The 24,938-nt window shown below is 39.1% G+C and overlaps 1 protein-coding gene across 9 annotated transcripts in view; it reads right to left on the minus strand.

The window, feature by feature from the left end:
- The window catches only part of STAU2 (staufen double-stranded RNA binding protein 2), a 281,591-nt gene that overhangs the window by 160,338 nt on the left and 96,315 nt on the right, over nt 1-24,938 (minus strand). For all 9 annotated transcript variants that reach the window (XM_036263712.1, XM_036263711.1, XM_036263713.1 and 6 more), the window contains 4 exons: nt 22,347-22,559; nt 16,017-16,154; nt 7,423-7,554; nt 262-322 (listed from right to left, as the gene is read on the minus strand). In XM_036263712.1, the coding sequence (XP_036119605.1) occupies nt 262-322; nt 7,423-7,554; nt 16,017-16,154; nt 22,347-22,559 (544 nt within the window). The remainder of the gene's footprint in view (nt 1-261; nt 323-7,422; nt 7,555-16,016; nt 16,155-22,346; nt 22,560-24,938) is intronic.

Below are 24,938 nucleotides of genomic sequence, written 5' to 3' on the forward strand. Positions count from 1 at the left end.
CATGCTGCAGTAAAAACAACTTAAAATATCATCACTATGTAAATTAAATGGTACACCATCTGCAATACTTAACCACGTTAGAATATGAGCACCTGTGGTCTCCCAGCAATTCCAGAAAAGCAAATGCCACGACTGCCATGCATCCCCTGCAACACTTAATAGGCATCTGGAGCCCAGACAGACCCAATAAAACCCAGTGACCTGCTAATCACTGAGACACTGATAACACCCAGCGTAGTTAAGATAAAAGTGAAAACTTACTGTTATTTGTTGGTTCAGGAAAACCAGCCTTTGGACCACTCCATCCTTTGTTTTCCCCTGTCTGAAAGATTAAATCAATTGTTAAAATGTGGAGAAACAGACTTATTCAAAAAGAAGAAAGTTAAGGGATCAATTAACAAGGGCAAAGGTCTTTCACACAGTTATTCTGCTTATTTTCTCCATCTCTGACCCAGGACCATAGACGTAAGAGTAGATAACTTGAACAGTATTATCTATCCCTTTTCTACATTTGAATCTGGTTCTTATGTCTCATTCTGCTTTTATCTTCATTTACACTTACAATTTAAGTCATCGAGAAAGTCCCATGTTCAGTATATTATATACAACAGCAGCTTTAATCTAGGTGGTTAAAAAGTAAACAATTATTCAAATAGTAAGCATCATCATCACAATTACTAAAGAGACTAAAGGAGCTTCTTTTTTTAAATTTGTTTTTAATTGATTTTTAGAGAGAAAGGAAGGGAGAGGGATAGAGAGACAGAAACATCGATGAGAGAGAACATCGATTGGCTGACTCTTGCATGTCCCCACTGGGGCCTAGGCCCACAACCTGGGCATGTGCCCTGACCAGGAATTGAACTGGTGACCTCTTGGTGCATGGGTCGACGCTCAACCACTGAGCCACACCGGCCGGGCTAAAAGAGTTTCTTTATCAACCTCCTGAGGTCAAATTAACATTAGAAATATTCCTATGTCTGCCTAGAACAGTCCTGTGATCGTGATCACCAAATACTGCTGACAAATACAAAAAATGGAAAACTAAGCCCTGATTTTAAGTAAAACTTGTAATATCCTGACTTTCACCAGATGATCTGATGTATGTGTGGTGCAAACTCGGAGAGTTTGAAGTAGTAAGTGTCTAATCAAATTAATCAGTGACATTAACTGATTATGTTCTCTTTTTGTGGAACTAATGTTACTGATACCAGGTACTCCAGGAAAGAAAAGGCACATTTCCCATTATAATCAGCATTTTATACTTGCTATCAGATGTCAAAGATAGAACGGATAAATTAAATCCAGATATAAATGAAAATACACTTCAAGCACATAGTTTGCCACTGTAAAAGGATGGAAGAGAAGTAATGTTGTAAACATGAGGGTATATGCTTGTGGTGGTGAGGCCGGGGAGACTCTTATGTCTATGTTCTCTGTGAGGTACAACACAAGATCACAGAATGAGAGGGAAGCTGACCGAGCAGGGTAATAAGTTGGAAGAAAGTGTGCACAGTAGGGAATAAGTCACTTTCAAGAGGGAAAGAACAGGCTAGTTAGAAGAATGCAGACTCCCAAGCATTTGAGGGGCAGGATAGCACTTCGTGCAACCTTTCTTTTTTTTTTAAATTGATCTCAGAGAGGGTGGAAGGGAGAGAGTGAGAGAGAAACATTGATATGAGAGAGAGACACTGATCGATCTGTTGCCTCCCATACATTCCCAGACCAGGGATCGAACCCACAGTTAGGTATGTGCCCTGAATGGAAATCAGACCCTTGACCTTCTGGGGCACAGGACAAGGCTCCAACCAAATGAGCCACCCAGCCAGGGCCATGCAATCTTTCTTAATGCCTCTCTGTCTACTATAACCAAGGTTATTCAAACATTAGATTATATTCCCTATGCCTAACTTTTCACCTTCAACTGAATCCCATGTCTACGGCTCTCTCATTTCTACCATAATACTCTAATGAAACTGTTTTTGAAAGGTTTAGACTTAAACATAACGGAGTGAACACAAGGGGGAATCTCCTCTCTCTCCCCAAATGTCTCAAAATCAATGATCCAATAACCCATAAATTCTCTCTCCCTCCCTTCTCCCCACCTTCTGCCCCAAGACTATGAAAGGAGTGAAGAGCAGAGGACACAGGTCAAGGTTTAGAACCTGGAAGGCAGATGAACAGGCTGTACCTAACGTAGCAGATGTCAGGAGGCTGAAGCTGAACCTGCAGAGGGAGGGGCCAGCAAAGAGCTCACAGGACACGGGTGTGTGTCCCGGGACCAGGAAGCCTCTGAAATTAAGAGCACACCTGTCACTTCTAACGATGACTTCCGGAAGGGCCTGGAAACAGAATGAATGTTTGGAAGTATTTCAAAGTGCTATGAAATCTCCAGGTCACCTTGTTGACCCCAAGCAGAAAGATTTCCTACCAGGTTTCTCTTAGGCTAAAACAGAGAGACTCTGGACACCACACATAGCTGAGGCTGAGATCGCCCCCCAATATGGTGAATAAGAAGATGGAGTCCGAGGTTACCCCCGGGAAGGTAACATCTCTAGCTCCTGTCCTCATTTGGGCCTCAGAAGACAGCAGCCAGGCTTCTAACCCAAAAGGAATGACAAAGACAACATAGGGAACAGACTAAAACTTCAAAAAAAGAGGTTAAGAAATCCTCAGAGACATAAAAAATTATTATACCCATTAAACAAGAGGAGGAGGCTATAAAAAGAAATATTCTGGAAATGAGGAAGAGCTCTGGGACATCAAAAATATAAGAGCCAAAGTAAAAAATTTCAAAAGGAGGACGGAAGACAAAATAATTGAAGTCTTCTAGAAAATAGAACAAAAAGAAAAAGATATAGAAATAGAAAAGAGAAGAAGAGGAAGGGAGGGAGGGAGAGAGAAAGAGGAAGAAGCAGAAGATCATCTATAAGACTAATAGAGATCACAGATGGAAATGATAGCAAAAGTGGAATGAAATAAATGATCAAATAAACAACATAAAAAATTTCCCAGTTAAAAGTATATGAATTTCTAGATTGAAACCCAAACACCTAAAACACTTCATCAAAGAAGACACACACCCATAAAGTTTCAGCACCCCTGGGAGAAGAAAAACCGGGAAAGCATCAGGAGGGAGAAGAAACGTCCAAGTGTCGCACACAGGCTGCAGAGGCGGAAGGCAGTGAGGTGCGTGAGGGATGCTGGGAGTAGGCCACTCTGGTGCAAACCCCAGAGAAAAAAATCATTTCCATTTTAGGATTATGTCTCGGAAAAACTGTAAACCAAGTATGTGGGAAATGTAAAGGTATTTCAGACCTACAAGACTTCCAAATATATATTCTATCAGAAAGTTACTAAACGTACATGCTCAGCCTAAACAAGGAAGTAAATCAAGACCAACGGAAACTGTCCAGAAAACGGGGAACTCAACAAGGGAGGAAGGCAAAAGGGAATTTCAGGATAATGAGGGAGAGACAAAAGTTCTTGACAGACACTTCAAAGAAGAGATATGAATGGTGAATAAACACATAAGATGCTCAACAATATGGGGAAATGCAAATTAAAATCCAGGGAGATAACATTATACACCTACTAATGTGATCAAAACCAATTAATACCAAGTACTGGAGAGGATGTGGGGTGATTGGAACTCTCCAAAATTGCTGGTAGAAATGCAAAATGGCACAGCCTCTCTGGAAAACAGCCTCACAGTTTCTTCCAAAGTTACACATGCACTTATTATGCAACTATGTACAGAAAGAAGATATTAGAAGAATATGTACATATAAAGACTTATACAGCCCAGCTGGTGTGGCTCAGTGGATTGAGCATCCTCCCATGGACTGGGAGGTCCTGGTTTTATTCCCAGTCAGAGCACATGTCCAGGGGTGTGCAGGAAGCAGCGCATCAATGTTTTTCTCTCACATCCATGTTTTTATCTCTCTCTACCTTCCTCTCTCTAAAAAATCAATAAAAACATTTTTAAAAAAACTTATACAGAAATCTTTCTAACCACTTTATTTATAATAGCCTCGAACTAGAAACAACCCAAATGTTCATAAAGAATAAAATAATAACAAATAAAATAATAGTAAATGCAACATCATAGGCAAATCTCAGCAACAAGAAGCCAGGCATAAAGGCTACACACTGTATGATTCACTTTATATGATATTCTGGAAAAGGCAAAATTGTAGAGACAGAAATTAGATCAGTGCTGGCCAGGGGCTGAGGACAGGGGAAGAGATTAAGTACAAATGGGCATTAAGAAGCTTTGTGGGATAACAGAAATGTTATAAATTTCTATTGTGGTGGTGGTTACTGAGTGTGTGTACACACATACATAAATATATCTGTCAAAATTGATTGAACTGCACCTCAATAAATCTGAGTGTTTTAAAAAGTAGAAGTATTTTACTGCATACACACAGACTTTCTCTGTGAGGATATTTATTTTATTTATGTTTATCAAATCCTCACACAGTATTCACTATATTTAAGAAACTATTCACAATATTTCAGACACTAAAAATTATGGGAGATGCCTTTAGGAAGACGGACTCAGGATCTAAGTGTCTCACACTAACATTTTTTTTTAACATGTGAGACTAACATTTATTTATAGTTCCGTTTTGTGCTATTTGAATTCTTTCAACAATGTACATATTTCGCTTATTTAAAAGAAGAAAAAAATCTCTTAAAAAAATTTTTTTTCCTTTATTGATTTTAGAGAAAAGAAGTGAGAGGGGGAGAGACAGATAGAAACATTGATGAGCGAGAACATCGACTGACTGGCTGCCTCCTGCATGCCCCCCACTGGGGATCGGGCCCACAACCTGGGCATGTGCTCTGACCGGAACTCGAACCGGTGACCTCTGGATGCATGGGTCAGCACTCAACCACTGAACCACACCAGCCGGACAGAAAATCTTTTAAAATAGTGCTTTTGAAGGTTTTTTAAATTCCCCACAGATCTTACTGACAAGTTAATGTACTCGGACCTCCCATTTGATCTCTGCCACCTCTTTCTTAATCTTCTACTCCTCCCTCTTCCCGTGTCCCCCAGGCACAGTACCTGCCACTGAAGGCGGACCACTGACACTTAGAAATATCCCTGAGGCCTCTCCCCTCCTCTCTACTACCACTGCCTTAGTCCAGACCCTCAGCATCTTTTACCTGAACAATTCTGCTACTCATTCTGCCCAAATCCAGAGACAATATACAGAGAGAGATTGTCATGGGGTGGGGAACCTATTTTCTATATGGATATTTATATCATCATTCAAGGGCCATACAAAATATCAACTTAAAAATTAGCCTGCTATGGTCAGCCAAATGGTCAGGCTAATTTGGTGAGGTGTGTGATGTTAGCTAGTACTGATTCCACGGCCTTATTCCACGGCTAATATTGATTAATAGGCCAGATGTCTCCCACCCCTGTTATAGGACTGCCTTTTGAAGACTACAAACCAGACCATGTTTTTCATGTTCCAATCTTAAATGAGTAATTCTCCAAGCTCTTTCCTTCGCATACAACAGTGATGTTGGCTATTCCTGACTTTCCAGACTCATCTTCCTGTTCTCTAGGTTCCAGGACACCGTGATCTTTGTTACATGATTGAAGCTCCTCACTCCTACGCTTACTGGTCAGTCCCCCGCGTGCAGGGCCCAAGTTCCAGTCACCTGGTCTTCAGGTGGAAGTATCTGGCACTTAGTGGGTGTAGCAGTCAATTCTATGCGTCCACTTGTCTGGGCTACGGTGCCCAGATATTTGGTCCATTATTCCAGGTGTTTCTGGGAGGGTGTTTTGGGGGAGACTTACATTTAAACAACTGAACTTTGAGGAAAGCAGACTGCTCTCCACCCTGTGGGGGAGCCTGATCAGTTAAAGGCCGACCGGAAGAAAGGCTGACCTCTGGGAAACAGGAGGGGACTCGCCGCAGACGGCCTCTGTGCCCCAACTGCAACCCTTCCTGAGTCTGCAGCTGAACCGGCCTCCCACCAGCCTTGTACTCGCCAAGCCTCCACCACGGCACACGTCCATTCCTTAAACAGGTCTCTGTGTGTGACGCACATCCCCATATATGTACATACACGTGTGCGGGTGCATACATGCATACACATACATGCACATGTCCTGTTGGCTCTGTTTCCCTGGAGAACCCTGACTAATAATACAGTGGGCTTAAAAAAAATGTTTTTTAAATTAATGACATTTATGCTGTTTTTTGTTCTGTTTTGTTTTTACTTAACTCCCAAATAAATGTCTGAGATTTATTTTGACATATTTTTATAAATCACTCACCAGGTTTAAGTCAATATAAATGTGTTAAGTTAAAACAACATATACACAACATAAGAACTATAGAAACTTGAACACATGTTAGGTTTCATGTTACAAATATTTTTAAAGGAAGAAAAAGCATTGACTACCCAGGTTATAAAAACAGAATTGAAATCTCTAGCGATACCACACAGACAAATAATTTTTTAATCACTCAAAATAATTGCCTACATATTCATAGTTGCCTTAAGAAGAAAAGTATACCTAAATGCTTTTTAATAGACGATTCTGTTTCTACTCTAGCCTTCAGAAATGTGTTCCTGCAGACACTGGAAATATCTCTGAAACTGAATCCTTATGTGAGAAAATGGCATGGAAAAAAGCATATTGTTTCGGATAGAACTCATTATTAAACCCGTTTTGTGAATTTTCATATAAATAAAATGTTAACAGTAATTTCTACATATGCATAGATAAAATGAAATTAAGCCAGTTCTTGCCAAGTTATCTGCCAAGTCCTGAATTCAGGGTTCCCTGCTTCCCCTGCAACAGAGGCAGGTGTTAATGATGTCATTAACTGTGCAGAAGAAATAGGGAACCATGAACACAAGTCTTGGCAGAAAATAAACACCCTCTGAGTTTACCTTTAAATTTAAAGTAAATAGAAAAACTAGTTTATAGAGTGTCTGTCCAATATAGTTCCTGCCCTAAAGGGAGAAGTCAGGATCTTTATTTCCAGTGTTTTCAGCTGCATTTCAGAAATAAAAGCCAACAACCTCTGTTCTTAAAAATTCAGCACAATTAAAACTGTCTACATGGCAAAACCCACCAGTCAATAAGCTAAAAAGTACTCAACTGGTATTATACAAAATACATACAGCCATACACAAATTTTAGTATTTGCTAACTGTAAGATTATAATGAACACTTCTTCATCTTGGCACAATAAACATGTTACTTCATAAGTGGCAAAGCTATCTTTCAAGTTCTAGAGTCTTGCCTTAGAAAAGTTAAAACCTGAGGTCTACTTCTATATCAGCTAAGATATTACGTAGTGTCAAGGAACACTGGCACGGAATTCACTCATCACTTTGACATCCTGACAGAATAGGACATGTACATGGAAACTTAGCTCTCACCTTGTCAAGTTGATCTTGAAGACTAGTGGATGCCTTATAACCGAGTTGTAACAGCATTGCTTCTGCGGCATTTTTTTTGGCTATCTTTTTATTCGGTCCTGTTCCAGTAGCAACTTCATTGCCTACTTTGACCTGATAAGATTAAAATAAGAAATCAATGAGTTGCTTTGATAAATAGGAATTCCTTAACACCATAAAGCAATGTGTTCTGCTCTCTAACATTCAAAAATATAAAGTTCAGTCTGTAACAAAAACAATAAAGGTAAGATCCCATTTATGTAATATTATATACACAAGTGAAAATATACATGGAGAAAAATGTGGTTCTCAAAATGTCAATGGAGGTTATCTTAGGATAAAAGAACCTCAGAAGAGTTTTATTTCCTTACATATTTCTGTATTATTTGATTCTTCTAAACAATAAACTTGTACTACTTATATAAGCAGAAAACTAAAATTCATATTGTAATAGACTATATGTTGATTCTAAGTATATTTAGTATTCTTTATTCAAATTAATAACCTGAAAGGGCTGAAATTCATGTTGGTGCCACTTAAAATAATGTCCACACTGTATACCAAGTTTACAAAGGTTTATATTAAATAATTCCTGAAGAATTAATATACAAGGGTTAGTAGAAACTTGTGGTTAAGAACAAAGACTTCCAAGTCAGATTTAGGTATATAATTCAATTCTACTACTTCCTAGCTATATGAATTCATTAAAATTATTTAACATCTCTAAGCCTGTTTTTTCATCAAAAAAGAGTAGTAGTACAACTACCTCATAATGTTGCTTTGAAAATTAAATAAGAAAATGTATGGTAACTGTGGTGTATAATTAACCATAATTGCTCAGTAAACTGTAGCTCTTCGTCATTAGAGCTATTCCACAGGTCTCTTTAGTGAATAAGTGATGCAGGCACATGAGTATGTAGTATACACATGTATTTCAATGTGCATCACTCATCTGACATCCACACATACATTTTCTGAGTTGGGTGATGCTCTTGTAGAGATGCATGTACCAAGAGATAATACAGATATATAAAATATATTTGAAAGAAAAAAAGAATAAAATTACAAGAAAAAATATAAAATACACAACTTATAGTGGGATTTGTTTTTATACATTGGTCTCAAAGAGTGATTGATGAAGCAGACAAGAAGGTAATCACAAGCTGGAAAATTAAACAATGTAATCTAAATATTCCATGGCAAAGGACAAAATCCTGGTGGAAATTATAAAATATTTTAAATAAATAATAATGCAAATACGATATACCAAAACTTGAAGGATGGAGCTAGAGAGGGTCTAAAAGAAAATACACAGTTATAAAATCTAGAGAGACAGAAAAGCAATGAGCTAAACATCCATATCAAGAAGTTATTAAGAGCAAAATAAATCCAAAGAAAAGAGAGAAATGAAGACAAATGCAGAAATTAAAGAAAAGAAAATGAAGTACAGAAGAGAAGTTCAAGAAGCCAAAAGCTGGTTCCCTGAAAAGAATGATAAAATGATAAACCAAAGGCAAGGCCAACTGGGAAGAAAAGACACAGATAATAATGAAAATGGAAGTTTATGATAGCTTCTGTAGCATTATTAAATAATAAAGAAAATTGAATACTTTGGCTAAAATTTTTTTTAAATTAAGATAAAATGGAAAAATTCCTAAAGAATGTAATTATAAAAACTGGCACAGAACAAACCAATAACTGTACAGGCCTATTACTACTAAAAAAATTAAAACTATAAATTTTTTTCTTTTTCAGATAAAGTGGGAAGGAGGGAGAGAGAGAGAGAGAAACATCAATGTGAAAAAGATACATTGATTGGTTGCCTCCCGTAAGACCCCGACCAGGGCCAGGGATCTAACTGCAACTGAGGTATATATATACCCTTGATCTGAATCGAATCCGCAACTCTTTGGTCCACGAGCTGACGCTCTAACTGCTGAGCCAAACCTGCCAGGCACCACAATATTTTTCTAAATCCACAAAGAAAACGGAGGGCTTCTCCAGCAAGTTCTATCCAACATTTAAGAAAAAGTAATGTTAATCTTACAAAAATTCATCCAAGATCGGAATAAGAAGAATCAGTCCTCAATTATTCAGTGAGTAATCACCCTGATTCCAAAATCTAACAAGAACAGTATAAGAAAGGAAATTTACAGACCAGTTTCACTCATAAACATAAATGCTAACGTTTAAAGCATATAATAATAAATTGAACAAAGCAATACATGCGAAGAAGAAGTTAGGTTTACTCCAGAAACACAAGTGAGTCTAACATCTGAAACTTCGACAAAATCAATGTAATCTGCTATATTGATGGGTTATGGAGACAAACCATGTAGTCATCCTAAATAAATGAAGCAAAAGATGACACTTAATGTACATTCATAACAAAAACTCTTAAAGAAGGGAACTTCCTTACTATGATAAAGGAAATTTTACAACAAACCTCAGCAAACATACTTAATGTTAAAATTTTGAAATTAGAACAAGACAAGGATACCCTCTATTTTTACTAGTATTTATCATTTTACTACAAATCCTAGACAGAGTAATCAAGGCAAGAAAAATAAAAGGTATATGAATTAGAAGCGTCAAAACAAACTCATTATTTGCTATATGATTTTATATAAGAAATCCAAGAAAACCTTACAAATAAATTATAATAATTTATGACAGTGTAATTTCTCTGTATAAAAGGAAGTATACAAAAGCCAATTGCATTTGTATATTCCATCTATAATCATGTACAAAATGAAAAATATTAAGACACTGTTTCATTAAGTGAAAATCAGATACCTATGATGTTTAAGACCTTTATATAAAGGAAGCTGATTCCAAAAGTCCATGGAAATGCAAAGTGCTAAATGCAGCCAAGGCCCTTTTAAGAAAGAACAAGGTGGGGCACTCATTCTAGATATCTGGACTTATTATAAAGTTAACAGAAGGGCAAAAACAGGTAAATCTGCATTAAAATTGATGACATAGGTGCTTCAAAAAGCATCGTTAAAAAGAAAAAAAAGAAAGTCACAAGACAAGAGAACATATTTGAAATGCCATGTAAATACAAAAAGCTTACATCATATAATATATAGTGAATTTCTGTAAATCAGTTTTTTTCTGAATTTTTTTTTTCTTTACTGACTTTTAGAGAGGAAGTAGGAGAGAGAGATAGAAATATCACTGAGAGAGTGGGATTGGGCTCACAACCTGGGCATGTACCCTAACTGGGAATCGAACCTGTGACCTTTTGGTACATAGGACGATGCTCAATCCACTGAGCCACACTGGCTGGGCTATAAGTCAATTCTTTTTAAGCCAGTAGAAAATGAGTTAGAGAAATGAATGGGCAATCTGTATTTGAAAATTTGGATTGTTTTATCAGATGTCACTGTGCTTTAAAAAAATTAGAAAGCTTAGCCCTGGCCAGTTTGGCTCAGCGGTTAGAGCGTCGGCCTGCGGTCTGGAGAGACCCGGGTTCGGTTCCCGCTAAGGGCACGTACTTCGGTTGCAGTTTGTCCCCGGCCCTGGTTGGTCGTGCGGGTGGCAGCCACTCGATGTGTCCCTTCATGTCGATGTTTCTCACTCTCTCTCCCTTCCTCTCTCTCTCTCCCATTCTATCTGTACAAAAAATGGAAAAATATCCTCGGGTGAGGATAAAAAAAAAAAAAAAAAAAAAAAAAATTAGAAAGCTTCAATAGCTTCATGCCATGCTAATAAAATTTCACAATGACAAAATACTAGGTGCTAGCAATGAGTGGCTATGTGTTACAATGAAGTCCAGTCTCCAGATTTAAAGCATGATACTTCTACCCGTTTTTCCTTTCTGGCTCTTGTGTGAAAGCATAGTACTGGTTATTTCCTTAGTCTCAGAACACACAGGTTCCCATCTGGTGTTCACTTGGGCACTGTTTGCCATTTATTCTTACATCATTATTCAGTTTTATTTGTGTTACTATTTCCATCATTACTTTTAAGCTTCAGTGAACCAACTACTTTTAAAGAACTAGGGATATACAATACAGAGGGGGCGGGGAACTTAAATGTGAACAATGTGCAAATATATGACAAAGAAGTTGTACTTTTTGAAACAGAATTTTAGTCAAGATGAGCTATAGTTCTTACAGTATATGAAACAATAAAAATATATTCATTACAGAATTTCTGTAACTATCACAATCTCATAGTTCAAATGTGTACAGTTTTTAAAATATTCATTGCTTTTTCTTCTGAAACCATCAACTACCACATTACGACAAATCAGCAGTAACCTATGGGCCCCACAGAAGCACTGGTCTCGGACTGTTCATGGCAGATCCTTGGAGCCGGGTCAGCACACACCACCTCTCACATCTGTGTTGGTGTGCACCTGACCTGAACACAGCAGGTCCCAGGTAATGTGCTCGAGCCCCAGGCTGGAGCCAGCCTCTGCCACCCAGTGTTTTTCCCAGTGCCTGGTTTGTTCCCTACTTCAACAGCCCCTGTGCTGTCGCTGGAATGCTTGCTAGCTACAAGATGAGGCCAGCTACGTCACAAGCTTTCTCTACTGCTCTGAGTGTCACAAGACTGGCCAAAGTAAGTGGAAGCAGATCACTGAGCAGCAAAAATGTTTCTTCACCTGTCTTCGCATGCTGTGTACACGTCCCTCACTCTGACTCGGTTCCTCTGCTGGCTGGCCCTGCACCTCACTTATCTACCCAGGCCCAGCCCTGGCCATTTTGGCTCAGCGGTTAGAGTGTCAGCCTGTGGACCAGAGAGTCCTGGGTTCAGTTCCCGCTAGGGGCACATACCAAAAAAAGAAAAAGATAAACAACCTCTACCCAGGCCCTGGTCTTGGACGTGCGGCCCCCTGCTCAGCACTTGCCTTGGGTCTATGTCTGCCAGCTTCCCGCTGGACCTATTCTGAGTCCTTCGAGACTTCCTTCTAGAACAGATGCTTCCAGAATCACTTTTCCCATTCGCCCACCCCTTGTCTCACACCAGTTCTTAGAGAGGCATGGTTAACTAGCTGGTGAGCAGTTACCATAAGGTATCTGTTAGTATTCAATAAGACTGCTATAAAAAATTTAATTTAAAGTATTATTAAATAAGACTGCTGTGCTGAAGGACTTTGAATCCCTGCTAACAACAGTCACTCAAAAAAATAATAATAATCATTTCTACATAAAAGTCAAGCAAGTGTCCGGCCGGTTTGGCTCAGCGGTTAGAGTGTCAGCCCGCAGACCAGAGTGTCCCGGTTCGCTTCCCGCTGAGGGCACGTGCCTCAGTTGCGGTTTGTCCCCGGCCCCAGTTGAGGTCGCATGGGTGGAGACCACTCGATGTTTCTCTCTCTCTCTTCCTCCCTCTCTCCCTCCTGCTCTGTCTGAAGATGGTTACAAAAATGTCCTCAGGTGAGGATAAAAAAATATTTTTTTTAATAAATAAAGTCAAGCAAGTATGTAATAAACTTCTTAAGTCATCTTCCTAGAAAGCTCACAAATTCTATAACTATTATAAATAAAATTTTATATTAAAATGTTACTTTTTCTGCAAAGAAGTTCAGTTTTGCTATGCAATAAATTTAAGACTGCAGATTATTTTTAGAAATAATTTAAATAAACCAAGTACTCAAAAATCTTACAAAATAGTTCTAAAATAGCATTTACCAAAAACTTAATTCATTATCTTTCACTGAGTCACAAATAAAATTGATAAAATTTGCTTTATATATATTTAAAAACCTAAAGATCTTAATCACAGGTAGAAAAATTAACATTACATGATATTAATGATACAATGTGCTGATATGCAATTTAGTTATCATTACTTTTCTCTAAAGAATTAAAATATCTTTGTCCAAAATTTTAAGAAACTTGCTCTGGAACTATAATATACAAACAATGTCATCAGAGATTTTCTTTTATCTAGCAATCAATACAAGTAATTGCATACATTTTATAATACACAAATTTACTTTTTTTGGTGATAAATATATATTAGCATATTATCTCTAGATATTTCATTTCCATGTTCAGTTTTAACAAATAATATTGTTTAAGTAGTTTATACAAAAGCCCTTACTTTGATAAAGTTGCTGCAGTACAGTAATGAATCCACCGGGGCTTCCAGAGGGGGAAAAACAATATGAATTCAGTGTGAAAACATGTAAAAGCACAGCCAAGTGTTCCCATTTGACTAGAATGTTTATGAAGACCCATAAAATGGAAGCTGGCATAAGGTACTCTAAATTCCGCTTTCAAAAGGGGTACTCAATATACTCCATAGAAAAGGAATTGTTTAATAAAGTCAAAGACAGTTTTTGTTCCTAATACAGGTCTAAAATTTACGTAATTTTTTTTTCTTTCAAGCTTTGGAGTTCAAAGAATACTTTCTAGAATTCTTCAAAGCTAAGAATGTGAAAAGCAAACACTGGTGCATATATTTCACCAAGTGAAGATACTAGAACAACACTGTTCTGGGTCCTAATGCCACCTAGACCATAATGGTTTACGAACCATAGATGAATTCCCCTCTGCAGATAGCTAGATTCCAATAGTGGTTTATCTGTGACTACATCATAAGTTTACATCTCCAACAAAAGTCAGATATACTAGTTCTCAATCAGGCAGACACGCAGCAAATACACATCAAGGTTTATTAAAGTCCTACTATATACAGATCGCTGTGCTGGATACTGTGAGATAAAGAACTATAAAGATTATAAATTAGGAAGGAAGGTATAATTTAGATATGCACAAAAGTTCATCAACATGAGAGACTATGCTTGAGTATCAAATTTCTCCCATATGGTCAGTACTTAATAAATATCTGTTCTTTTTTTTTATTTTTATTAATTTTTTAGAGAGAGACGAAGGGAGAGGGAGAGAGAGATAGAAACAACAATGAGAGAGAGAAGCATCAACATCGATAGGTCGCCTCCTGCATGCCCCCCACCAGGGATCAAGCCCACAACCTGGGCATGTGCCCTGACTGGGAATTGAACCAGTGACCCCTTGGTGCATAGGTCGATGCTCAACCACTGAGCCACACCAGCCGGGCTATCTGTTCATTTTAACTGGATTTTATTAAAGGTAAGATCCATGGGCTCAAGTGGGAAAAGTTTCTTTGACAAACCAATTATAACAAAAACAGTTTGGGGACAATAGGATACTTTAAATATAGATGGTTATTAGAGGATTCTAATAAATCATGCCTAATGTAAAAACAAAACTTACATTCTTTTTAGAGATACACACTAAATTTATAGGCTGAAATGACATATAATTAGAAATTAGCTTTGAAATTCTTCAGGAAAAGAAGGAAGGGAGGGGAAAGGAAAACTAACAGCTGAAGCAGGTGTGGTAAGAATCTGAACTGCCGTGTCTTTGTGATAGGCATATTCCCCAACACACCATCACTCTATTCTTCATCATATACCACTCACTATATCCCCGCCGGATGTGTCTGAACCTTCCAGAGTAAACAATGAAGTTTCTTCGGTACTGGGGCTTGAGCTGGCAAGGGCAGCAGCTCCGACGGGCTCCGCGAGGAGGAGGGCGTTTCGGGTAGCCCACCTCACTGCCCGTCCGCACACCTGCCGGTCCCCCAGCAACCAGCTCATTTTCTCCGCAGCACATCACCATGGTTACAACTCACAGCAATTCTGCCCGGGCAGGTTTGGCTCAGCAGTTAGAGCATCGGCCCACGGACCACAGAGACCTGGATTCGGTTCCCACTATGGGCACGCATCTCGGTTGCAGTTTGTCTCAGGCCCCAGTTGGGGTCGTGTGGGTGACAACCAGTCGATGTGTCTCTCTCACAGTGATGTTTCTCTCTCCCACTCTATCTGAAGATAAATGTAAAAATGTTCTCGGGTGAGCCCTGGCCAGTTTGGCTCAGCGGTTAGAGCGACGACCTGCGGTCCTGAGAGACCCGGGTTCGGTTCCCGCTGGGGGCGCGTACCTCGGTTGCAGTTTGTCCCCGGCCCTGGTTGGCCGTGCGGGTAGCAGCCACTCGATGTGTCCCTTCACATCGATGTTTCTTTCCTCTCTCTCCCTCCCGCTCTATCTGAACAAAAAAATGTTCTCGGGTGAGGATAAAAAAAACAAAAAAACTCTCAGCAATTCTGAGTCCCTCAATCCTCACAGTGGTTAGGGAGACAGCTAGTTCGCTTTCCCTAATTTTCCTGAAAACCTAAAGTTCACGTTCTTGGCCCTGTTCCATCTCCATCCATCCTCCTCAATTTTGTTTCTAATTCTGTCTCCTAGTCCCAGTAGTTAATGGACTCTGGCTGCACACTGTAGCACAGCAAGACAGAGACGAGCCTTCTGTTTCATACACTCTGGGCCAAATAACCTATGTGCACTCAGTCCCTTCAAAACTCTTCTGTCTATTCTAACATGTCCTCGACACTTGAACACCTCAACCGAGTTGGAAGGTCGGCCTGGAGGGAAGAAATGCTCTAGGGTAAACACTGCTGTTAATTAACAGTGCTATTTATTCCCAGTCAGCCTTTCCCTTGCAGCTCTATTCCAGCCTGAGGATGCCCAGATTTTTTTCAGTGGTTAAGAACACTCTTCTCATACAAAAGTTAGAAATACCTGCATCACAAACTCCCGACGTCGAGGCATTCCTCGCTCCGACAGCAGAACGTAGTCTGGCTCCTTTTCCTTTTTGGCCTGTTGAATTTGAGCCAGGCGGCTAATGGGGTTCATCCCTTGACCATACTCTGGTCCAGCCTAGAAAACAATGTAAGAGGAAATGTAAAAACATGCTTGTAAAACTTGTTATTGGATCCTTAAAGTGGTTCTCCTCTCCTCCCCTACACCCCAAAACCGTGACTGGAGAAGATAAATGAGAGTCATTTATGAAGATTTATGAAGGAAAAGCATAAAGTAGGTCTGAAACTAAGGCTTGTATAGGATTTAGGGCTCAGAGTCACTAATGATAAATTGGGTCAACTATTCTGCTTTTAAATTCTTCAGTATAGCTACCTCTCACTTCTGTTCATCAAAAAACACCACAAGAGCAGAAGACAGGCCATGAACTGGGAAGAGATATTTGTAATACATATAACTAAAAATGATAAATCTAGTATCCAAAATATATTTTTTAAAATTCTCAAAAAGGCCCTGGCCAGTTTGGCTCAGCGGTTAGAGCATTGGCCCGCGGACCAGAGAGACCCGGGTTCGGTTCCCGCTAAGGGCATGTACCTCGGTTGCAGTTTGTCCCGGGCCCTGGTTTCGGTGGCAACCACTTGATGTGTCTCTCTCACATCGATGTTTCTCTCTCTCTCTTCCTCTCTCTCTCCCTCCCACTCTATCTGAAGATAAATGCCAAAAAAAAAAAGTCCTCAAGGGAGGATAAAAAATAAAATAATGACCATTAAAAAAAAAAAAAAAAATTCTCAAAAAGTAGTAAGAAAAACATATTCTAAAAGAAAAGTGGACAACATAAACAAATATTCAATAGATGAAAAACATATGAAAAGATAATCAATTTTATTAGGATTCAGAAAATGCATAATAAAACCACAGTGATTCTATTTCACACCCATCAATTTAGCAAAAATTAAGAACCTGACAGCCCCAAATGGTGAGGACAGGGAGTAACAGAAACTTATACAGTGCTGACAGTAACAGAAAACAGTTGGGCAATGTCCAGTAAAGCCAAAGATGGTACCTATACTCCTTAGCAGAATAATCATCATCATTTCTAATACCTTAGAAAAATGTTACCCATATATGCTTGCTCAAATGTTCAGGGATATCAATAACAACATTATTTGAAATAGCAAAAAAAAAAAACAAAAAAACCCAACAACTGAAAACAACCTAAACATTCATCAAAAGAATAAGAGATAAATTATCTCATGTTCATACGATGGAATGGCATAGGTCAGTGAAAATGAACTCAGAAGAATGAATTTCAAGGGGGAAAAAAGATGAGAAAAACAAGCACAGAATACATATAGTATGGTATAATTTATGTTAAACCCACTAAAACTACAAACACTGCTGAAATTGAGTAAGACCTCAATAATGGACAGACATGCTCACAGGTCAGAACACTCAATATTGTTAAAATGTTAATTTTCCTCAAACCGATCCATCAAGTCATTGCATTCCCAATCAAAATCCCAGCAGGCCTTTTTTTTTTTTGGTAATAATTACTAAGCTAATGCTAAAATTCATATGGAAATGGAAAAGACAAATAACCAAAACAACTCTGAAAAAAAGAACAAAGTTGGAGGACTCAAACGATCTGATTTCAAGCTCATTAGAAAGCTATGATGATCAAGACAGTATGTGTACTATCAGACAAAGACCAATGAAATAGAACAGCATCCAGAAATACATCCATACATATATGGTCAACTGGTTTTCGACAAAGGTGTGAAAGCAATTCACTGTGTAAAAGGTAGTCTTTTCAACCAATGGTACTAGAACAAGTGGATATTCATATGCAAAAAAAAAAACTTTTTTGCAATCCATACTTCATGCTATTTTTTTAAAAGATTTTAATAGATACTTAGAAAGAGAAACACTAATGTGAAAGCAAAACATCGATCGGCCGAACACGCACAGCCCCCACTGGGAACAGAGCTCGAAACCTGGGCACATGCCCCAACTGGGAATCGAACTAGCAACCCCTTGGTGCATGGGACAATGCCCAACCAACTGAGCCACACTGGCCAGGTTTTCAAAATTTAACTTAAAATGGCTCATCAACTTATATGTAACATCTAAAATTGTAAAACTTCCAAAAGAAAATACAAGGAAAATTTTTGTGACATGGTTGAGTGACAATTTCTTAAGACACCACACTAAAAATCACATTCCATTAAAGTAGTAACAACAATGATAATAAATTGGGTTTCTTCAAAATTATTAACCTCTGTTCTTTGACAAAGAAAAGTCACAGGCTTGGAGAAAATATTTGTAAACTATGTATCTGATAAAGAACTTGTATCTAGACTATATGAAGACTTCTCGCCTGGCCAGTGTAGCTCAGTGGTTAAGCATTAACCCATGAACCAAAGAGGTCACTGGTTCAATTCCGGGTCAGGGCACATGCTCAGGTTGTGGGCCAGATCCCCAGTGGGGGGCATGCAGGAGGTGGCCAATCGATGTTCTCTCTCATCCATGTTTCCATCTCTCTCTCCCTCTCCCTTCCCCGTCTCTAAAATCAATAAAGAAAAAAAATTTTAAATAAAGACACCTCAAAATTCAACATTAAATTTATTATTTAAAATGGGCAACCAGGCCCTGGCCAATTAGCTCAGTTGGTTAAATGGTCATCCCATTACACCAAGGTTGTAGGTCTAATCCCCTATCAAAGTACATACGAGATAATCAACCAATGAATGCATAAATAAGTGGGACAACAAATGGATGTTTCTCTCTCTCTCTCTCTAAGATCAATTTTTAAAAAATGTTTAATGGACAATAAAAAATTTTTAGGTGGGCAAAAGATCTGAATAAGCCTCATGGTGCTACTAAACTCACGGAAACACAACAGTGTAGTGATGGGCGGGGATGGGAAGCAGTGGAGGAAGGTATGGGGGGATTAATGATGATGGATGGAGACTTGACCTGGGGCAGTGGACACACAATACAGCGTATAGATTATGTGTTGTAGAATTGTGCACCTGAAACCTGTATACTTTTGTTAACCTGTGTCACCCCAATAAATTCTATAAAAAGGAAAAAAAAAAAAGACAACACTTTTAAAAAGACCATTTGATGTCAAGAGCACCTGCACGAAGGCCAATTTCAAACCAACCGTAATAGTTCAGGTGAGAGATGATTCTGAGTTGGAATAAAGAGTAGCAGAGGAGAAATGGACCAACTTAAGAAATATTTAAGTGATGGAACCAACAGGACTTGATGACTGATTGGATGTAAGGGGTAAAAGTGAAGCAAGAAGTGATCCCAGGTGTCCGCTTCAGCAGCTGCGTGGTGGGGCCAGCAGCCACTGGGACAAGGAATGCTGGAGGAGAAGGCAAGTTAGAAGGGAACATGGCGAGTTTGGGACAGGGAGCTGAGGTGCCTGTGAGCTACTACGTGAAGATGTCCAATAGGCAGGGTAGAGAACAGAAGAGTATTTGAGAATCATCGCCATAAAGATTGAATAGAAGCCCAAAAAGTATGAAGTATGACACCGAGGGCAAGAGGGAGAGAGAATGAGAATGTCAATACTGCAACAGTTAGGGGAAGACAGAAAAAGGAAATTTTTAGTGTTTGATAAAATACTGGTTTCCTCTTCTATTTACATACCAAACAAAAAAGATTAAGTAAATTAAAAAGTAAAAAAAAGGACTGATTAGAAAAGACAGAAACAATAATTTATAAGGCTAAGACTGAATACCAATGAAAAGGTAATTTAAAGTCTGGCATTAGAAGAGGCACATCTAGTTATGAAGATGTTCAATTAACTACATTTCAACAGCACGCTCTCTCTCCTGCTTCATTTGCCTCTTTCATAAGAATGTCTTAAGTGCCAAAGGCATTGCTGTTGCCACAGATTCCAAAGACAAAGGACCAGATTCGTAACAGCAATCAGACAATAATGGAGTTCTGAGAACACTAAGAATGACTGGCTTCTTCCCTTGACTGAAATTAACTACTAGCACCCTTGACAATTAAGTTATTCCTTGGATATCAGCTCTCAGACTATCACCCTACAAACCACTCAGGACAGAAAATTTTATCAGAAAGCCTTCCTTGCTGTCTCATCTTATAGAAGAGAAGATTAGAAACAACATATAAACCCACAGACATCATTAGGGAGTCTTACATTTTAGTTCTATAAAGTAAATCCACTAGGAGTTCCCAAGCAACCAGCTTCAAATAAACATTCGAGTCACATGACCATATCTGAACCCTGACCCTGCTGTGTAATCTTGGGTAAGCTCCTGAAACACCAAGGACCTCATCTGTAAAACAGGGATAAATAGCTACGTCGCAGATGATTGAGATGATCCAATGAAATAATGTAACAGTTTTATTATTTTTTTTTAAAATCAAGATGCCCTGGCTGGTGTGGCTCAGGGGTTAGAGCGTTGACCCAAATACCAAAGGGTCTTGGATTTGATTCCTGGTCAAGGGCATGTATCTGGGTTACCGGTTCGATCCCCAGCCTGTTGGGGTGCATGCAGGAGGGAACCAGTCAGTGTGTCTCTCTCACATCAGTGTCTCTGTCTGTCTCTCTCTCTCTCTCTCTCTCTCTCTCTCTCCCTCCCTCCCTCTCTTTATCTCTCCTCCTCCAACTTTCCCTTCCACTCTCTAAAAATCAATGGAAAAAATATCCTTAGGTGAGCATTAACAAACAAAGAACTGTATACCCTAGATGTGTAAGACATAAAAGGAAGTGACAAAAATATGGAAAACCAAGATACTATTCCAAGCTGATCCATCTATTTATTACCCACTATAAGTTATGATCATACTTATAATTACTGAGATTCCAACTCATGGTAGGCATGCTGCTTTGTCAAAACAACCTTACATTTCAGAGGGTACCTACAGACTACTTTTACCTCAAACAGACATGGTACACATAATTCTAAGTGTAACGTATGTGAGGCAAAACGCAGGGGCTAACCTAATCCGGGAGTGGGGGGAAGTCAGGGAAGGCTTCCCGGAAGAAGTCAGGTTTAAGCTCAGATCCGAGTGGTGAGCAGGAAGAAAGCTCTGCAGTGATATGCTTATATATCGGAGTTAGTAGCAAAACATTCTGAGAATTCAAAATGTTTCTCCACGTTCTGGGAAATAGCATTCAAACAATAATTTTGCTTTTAATGGCTACAGTTAAATTAACAAGAGTTATATTTATATCCTATTATAAAAATGTATAGATCTGCCCAGCTGGTGTAGCTCAATGGTTGAGGCTGCTGGTTCAATTCCCAGTCAGGGCACATGCCCAGGTTGTGGGCCCGATCCCCAGTGAGGGGCATGCAGGAGGCAGCCAATCGATGTTCTCTCTCGTCGATGTTTCTATCTCTCTCCCCCCCCACTTCCTCCCTCTCTCCCCCTTCCTCTCTCTCTCAAATCAATAAAAAAATTAAAAAAAAAAATGTATAGATCTTTTCCGGCTTAATGGTTTACTATTCTTGATTTGTTAAGATTACATTTAGTGGAATAAATTAGGTAAAAGTTACTGTGCTGTCATTCTGAGTAGAGCACGGTCCTCCAATCACATGTAAGATTTTACACATAAAAAGATTTAAGGAAATAGAATGTGGACATAGTCACATACATATAAAATGTGACTAGACAGAATTAGACATAAAATAACAACACTTATATTTACTGGGGACTTATTATTTGTGTTGATAACAAACACCAAGTCCCATGCACTGAGTGCTCCCATTCCCGAGCTGCTGCTGTCCCAGGCCGGGCATCGCTGTCGGCACCCTGCATCCTAGAACCACCTGGGATACCCTACCAGACACCATAGAGCACGTGGTGCGCAGAGAGAACACTGGGTTAGAATCAGAGCGGTTCGGGTTACTCCACGCAACAGGTGAACAAAAGTGAACAAAAGCTTTGGATGGGTTACACAAAACCTCATCTGAAAACGAGGGGTACCGTCCTCTACCTGACAATTATACTAAAGGTGATCATGACTGGGAAAGTGTTTTATACTGAAGTATTCTATACTGAAGGTGCTCATGAACAAGAGAGTATTTTCTTAAGCCAAAAAAACTATAAGTATGTGAGGTATTATCTGATGAACAGACACAGGTATGCAACTGTCTAAAAAGCAAAACAGAACTGTTACTGATTTACAGTCACATGTCCAAGCCCGATTCTGGGACTGTACACAATCCACAGGTTTAGATGCCCGTCCTATGGAAAAACTTTTGTCTATAGTTACCATAATATTTATACAGTAAAACTGACTCATGTTCAGAAGCACACACTCACTTTGACTATTGTTTTGGGGCGTTTTTTAAAAAACAGTTTGGGCTTTTCAACCACAGGGAGAGGCGGGAGCTTCTTCAGCTCCTGCAGGACGGTGGTCGCAGCGCGCTTCTTGGAGAGTTTCTTGCTGTTGCCTTCTCCTTCTGCAGAGAACTCTCCCACAGACACCCGAGTCACAAAGCTCTTCATGTGTGGAGGTCCACTTTCTTTAATGACCTAGAAAATACAAATACAATATTAAGTAACATACAGGACCTTAAGATGTGTGTGTGTGTTTTTTTAAGAAAAAATATGTTTTTATTGATCTGAGACAGAGAGAGGAAGGGAAGGAGGGAGAGAGCGAGAAAAAACTTCGACTGGCTGCCTCCTGCACTCCTCCTACTGGGGATCAAGCCTGCAACCCAGCAGGGATTTGAACTAGTGACCTCTTGGTGCATGGGACGATGCTCAACAAACTGAGCCACACGAGCCCTGGCCGGTTTGGTTTGGCAGTTAAGAGCGTCAGCCTGTGGACCAGAGAGTCCCGGGTTCGGTTCCCACTAAGGGCAGTTTGTCCCAGGCCCTAGGTGGGGTCGGTGATGTTTCTCTCTCTCTCTTCCTCCTTCTCTCCCTCCCACCCTATCTGACGATAAATGCAAAAATGTCCTCGGGTGAGGATAAAAAAAAGATGTGTTCTCATAGCATGGTTCTTTCTTGATGTTCACATCATAATCAAAACTGAAATTAAGAATTATGCCAAAATTATGTATTTCTTTAATAAAGCCATTATAAAGGTATTATATAAGAACTGTTTAATTACAATTCTTACAGTGTCTGAGAAACTGAAGTTGGAAGAATAGAAATCTAAATAAACACATTCAATTCACACTCAAAATTGTTTTTTACCAGTTTAAAACAGGCAGTTCTAATTATGGTTACCCATTTTTCATGGAACAGAAAATTAAGAACATAAAACATGCCACATTAGCCCTGGACGGTTTGGCAAAGCGGTTAGGGCGTCAGCCTGTGGACCAATGAGTTGCAGGTTCGATTCCGGTCAAGGGCACGTACCTCGATTGCAGTTCATCCCCAGCCCTGGTCGGGTCATGCAGGAGGCAGCCACTCGATATGTCCCTCTCACGTCAATATTTCTCTCCTTCTCCCTCTCTCCCTCCCTCCTACTCTATCTGAAGATAAATGAAAAAATGTCCTTGAGTGAGGATTTAAAAAAAAAAGAAACATACCACATTAGATTAGGGACACAGGACATCGAGAATGCTAATTTGTACAGGTCTCATTTTCTCTGGAAGAGTGAGTCAGAGGATGGGGACCATGTCTTATTGGAGTTCTACAAGTCACCAAGCATCCTGCCTGGGAAAGCCACTCAAAAGTAGTTGATGGATAAAAAATAATCTATTTTTGACCCAGACCTCAAAGGCTTTTTCATAGAAAGGAATGTTTAGTCTCTGTGACATGATTTTTAAAAGGTAAGTAGATATGCCATAAAAATACCTCACTTTCTAGAGTAATGGATTATGAATCTGTCAGCTCCGAATGTCCCCAAACCCTGTATTAATGTGCTCTTTTAAACTAAGGCAACTTCCAAGGAAAGATGCCTTCCAAAACCTGAGTGCTCAAAACCATGGTTTCCTTCAAATTCTGATCCATAGAAGATACCTTATTGAGTTAAATAGTTACTATTTAACATTGTATTAAAAGTTTGCCTTTTAATATTAGATACCAATTAGGAAAAGAAAACAAGAAACACAATAGCTCAATAATTCAGCAATGCTAGGGATAAGGAATTTATGGTAAGCGTAGTTTCCAAGTAATTTAAGTTTACTAGTTGAAATACCAAAACTGTTTATTTTAACCACTTTGCTGGACATCCTCCTGAATTTAAAACAAAACAAAACAAAAAACCCTTATACTGTACTGACTTAATAGAGAAGACCAAATACTTAACCTTTTATTGCTGGCATTACGTCACCATTTGAACATCAAATATTCTATAATATATACTGATGCCGCCAAGGGCTTCTAAGACTCATAGACTGTTCCTATTCACTGCAGCATTCAAAGGCCCCAAATCCGATCGTTTTTTAGCAGATGCCATTACTTTGGTTTCCCGTACTGTCCTTATCACTTCTCGCTGGGCACAACGAGCCCTCCAGTGCATTCTGTCCCTGCCTTTAACCTACGCAGGCCAACAGTCAGATAACCCGGTTTGCTGGAATTGTGTCTAGAAAGAAAGTAAACACGTTCTCAGCCGAGGTCAGTTGATCCTGCTAGTGAGCTAAATGTAGGAGCTTTCCAGAAGGTGAACGCCACACAATTTGAAGGCGGCCATTTCAGCTTATTTCCTGGTTTTGCCCATTTTCTAAATATCTGAGTTGCAAAATTAGTAACCTCTTGATATAGGAGGTACTATAATCATTAAAAATTTTTTTCCTTTCAAATTTCACAAAATTTTATAAATATTTTTGTGACATATTTATCTAGTTGCAAAGTAGACAGCTGTTTACTTAGTGACTTAGTAAAATTTGAACGTATTTTGGCAAATACAGAGGAAACTGAATATTAATACATATGTGTCACTAAATATTGACTTGGATA

Source organism: Molossus molossus, unplaced genomic scaffold (genome assembly GCF_014108415.1).
Source record: "Molossus molossus isolate mMolMol1 unplaced genomic scaffold, mMolMol1.p scaffold_m16_p_16, whole genome shotgun sequence".
Taxonomy (NCBI): domain Eukaryota; kingdom Metazoa; phylum Chordata; class Mammalia; order Chiroptera; family Molossidae; genus Molossus; species Molossus molossus.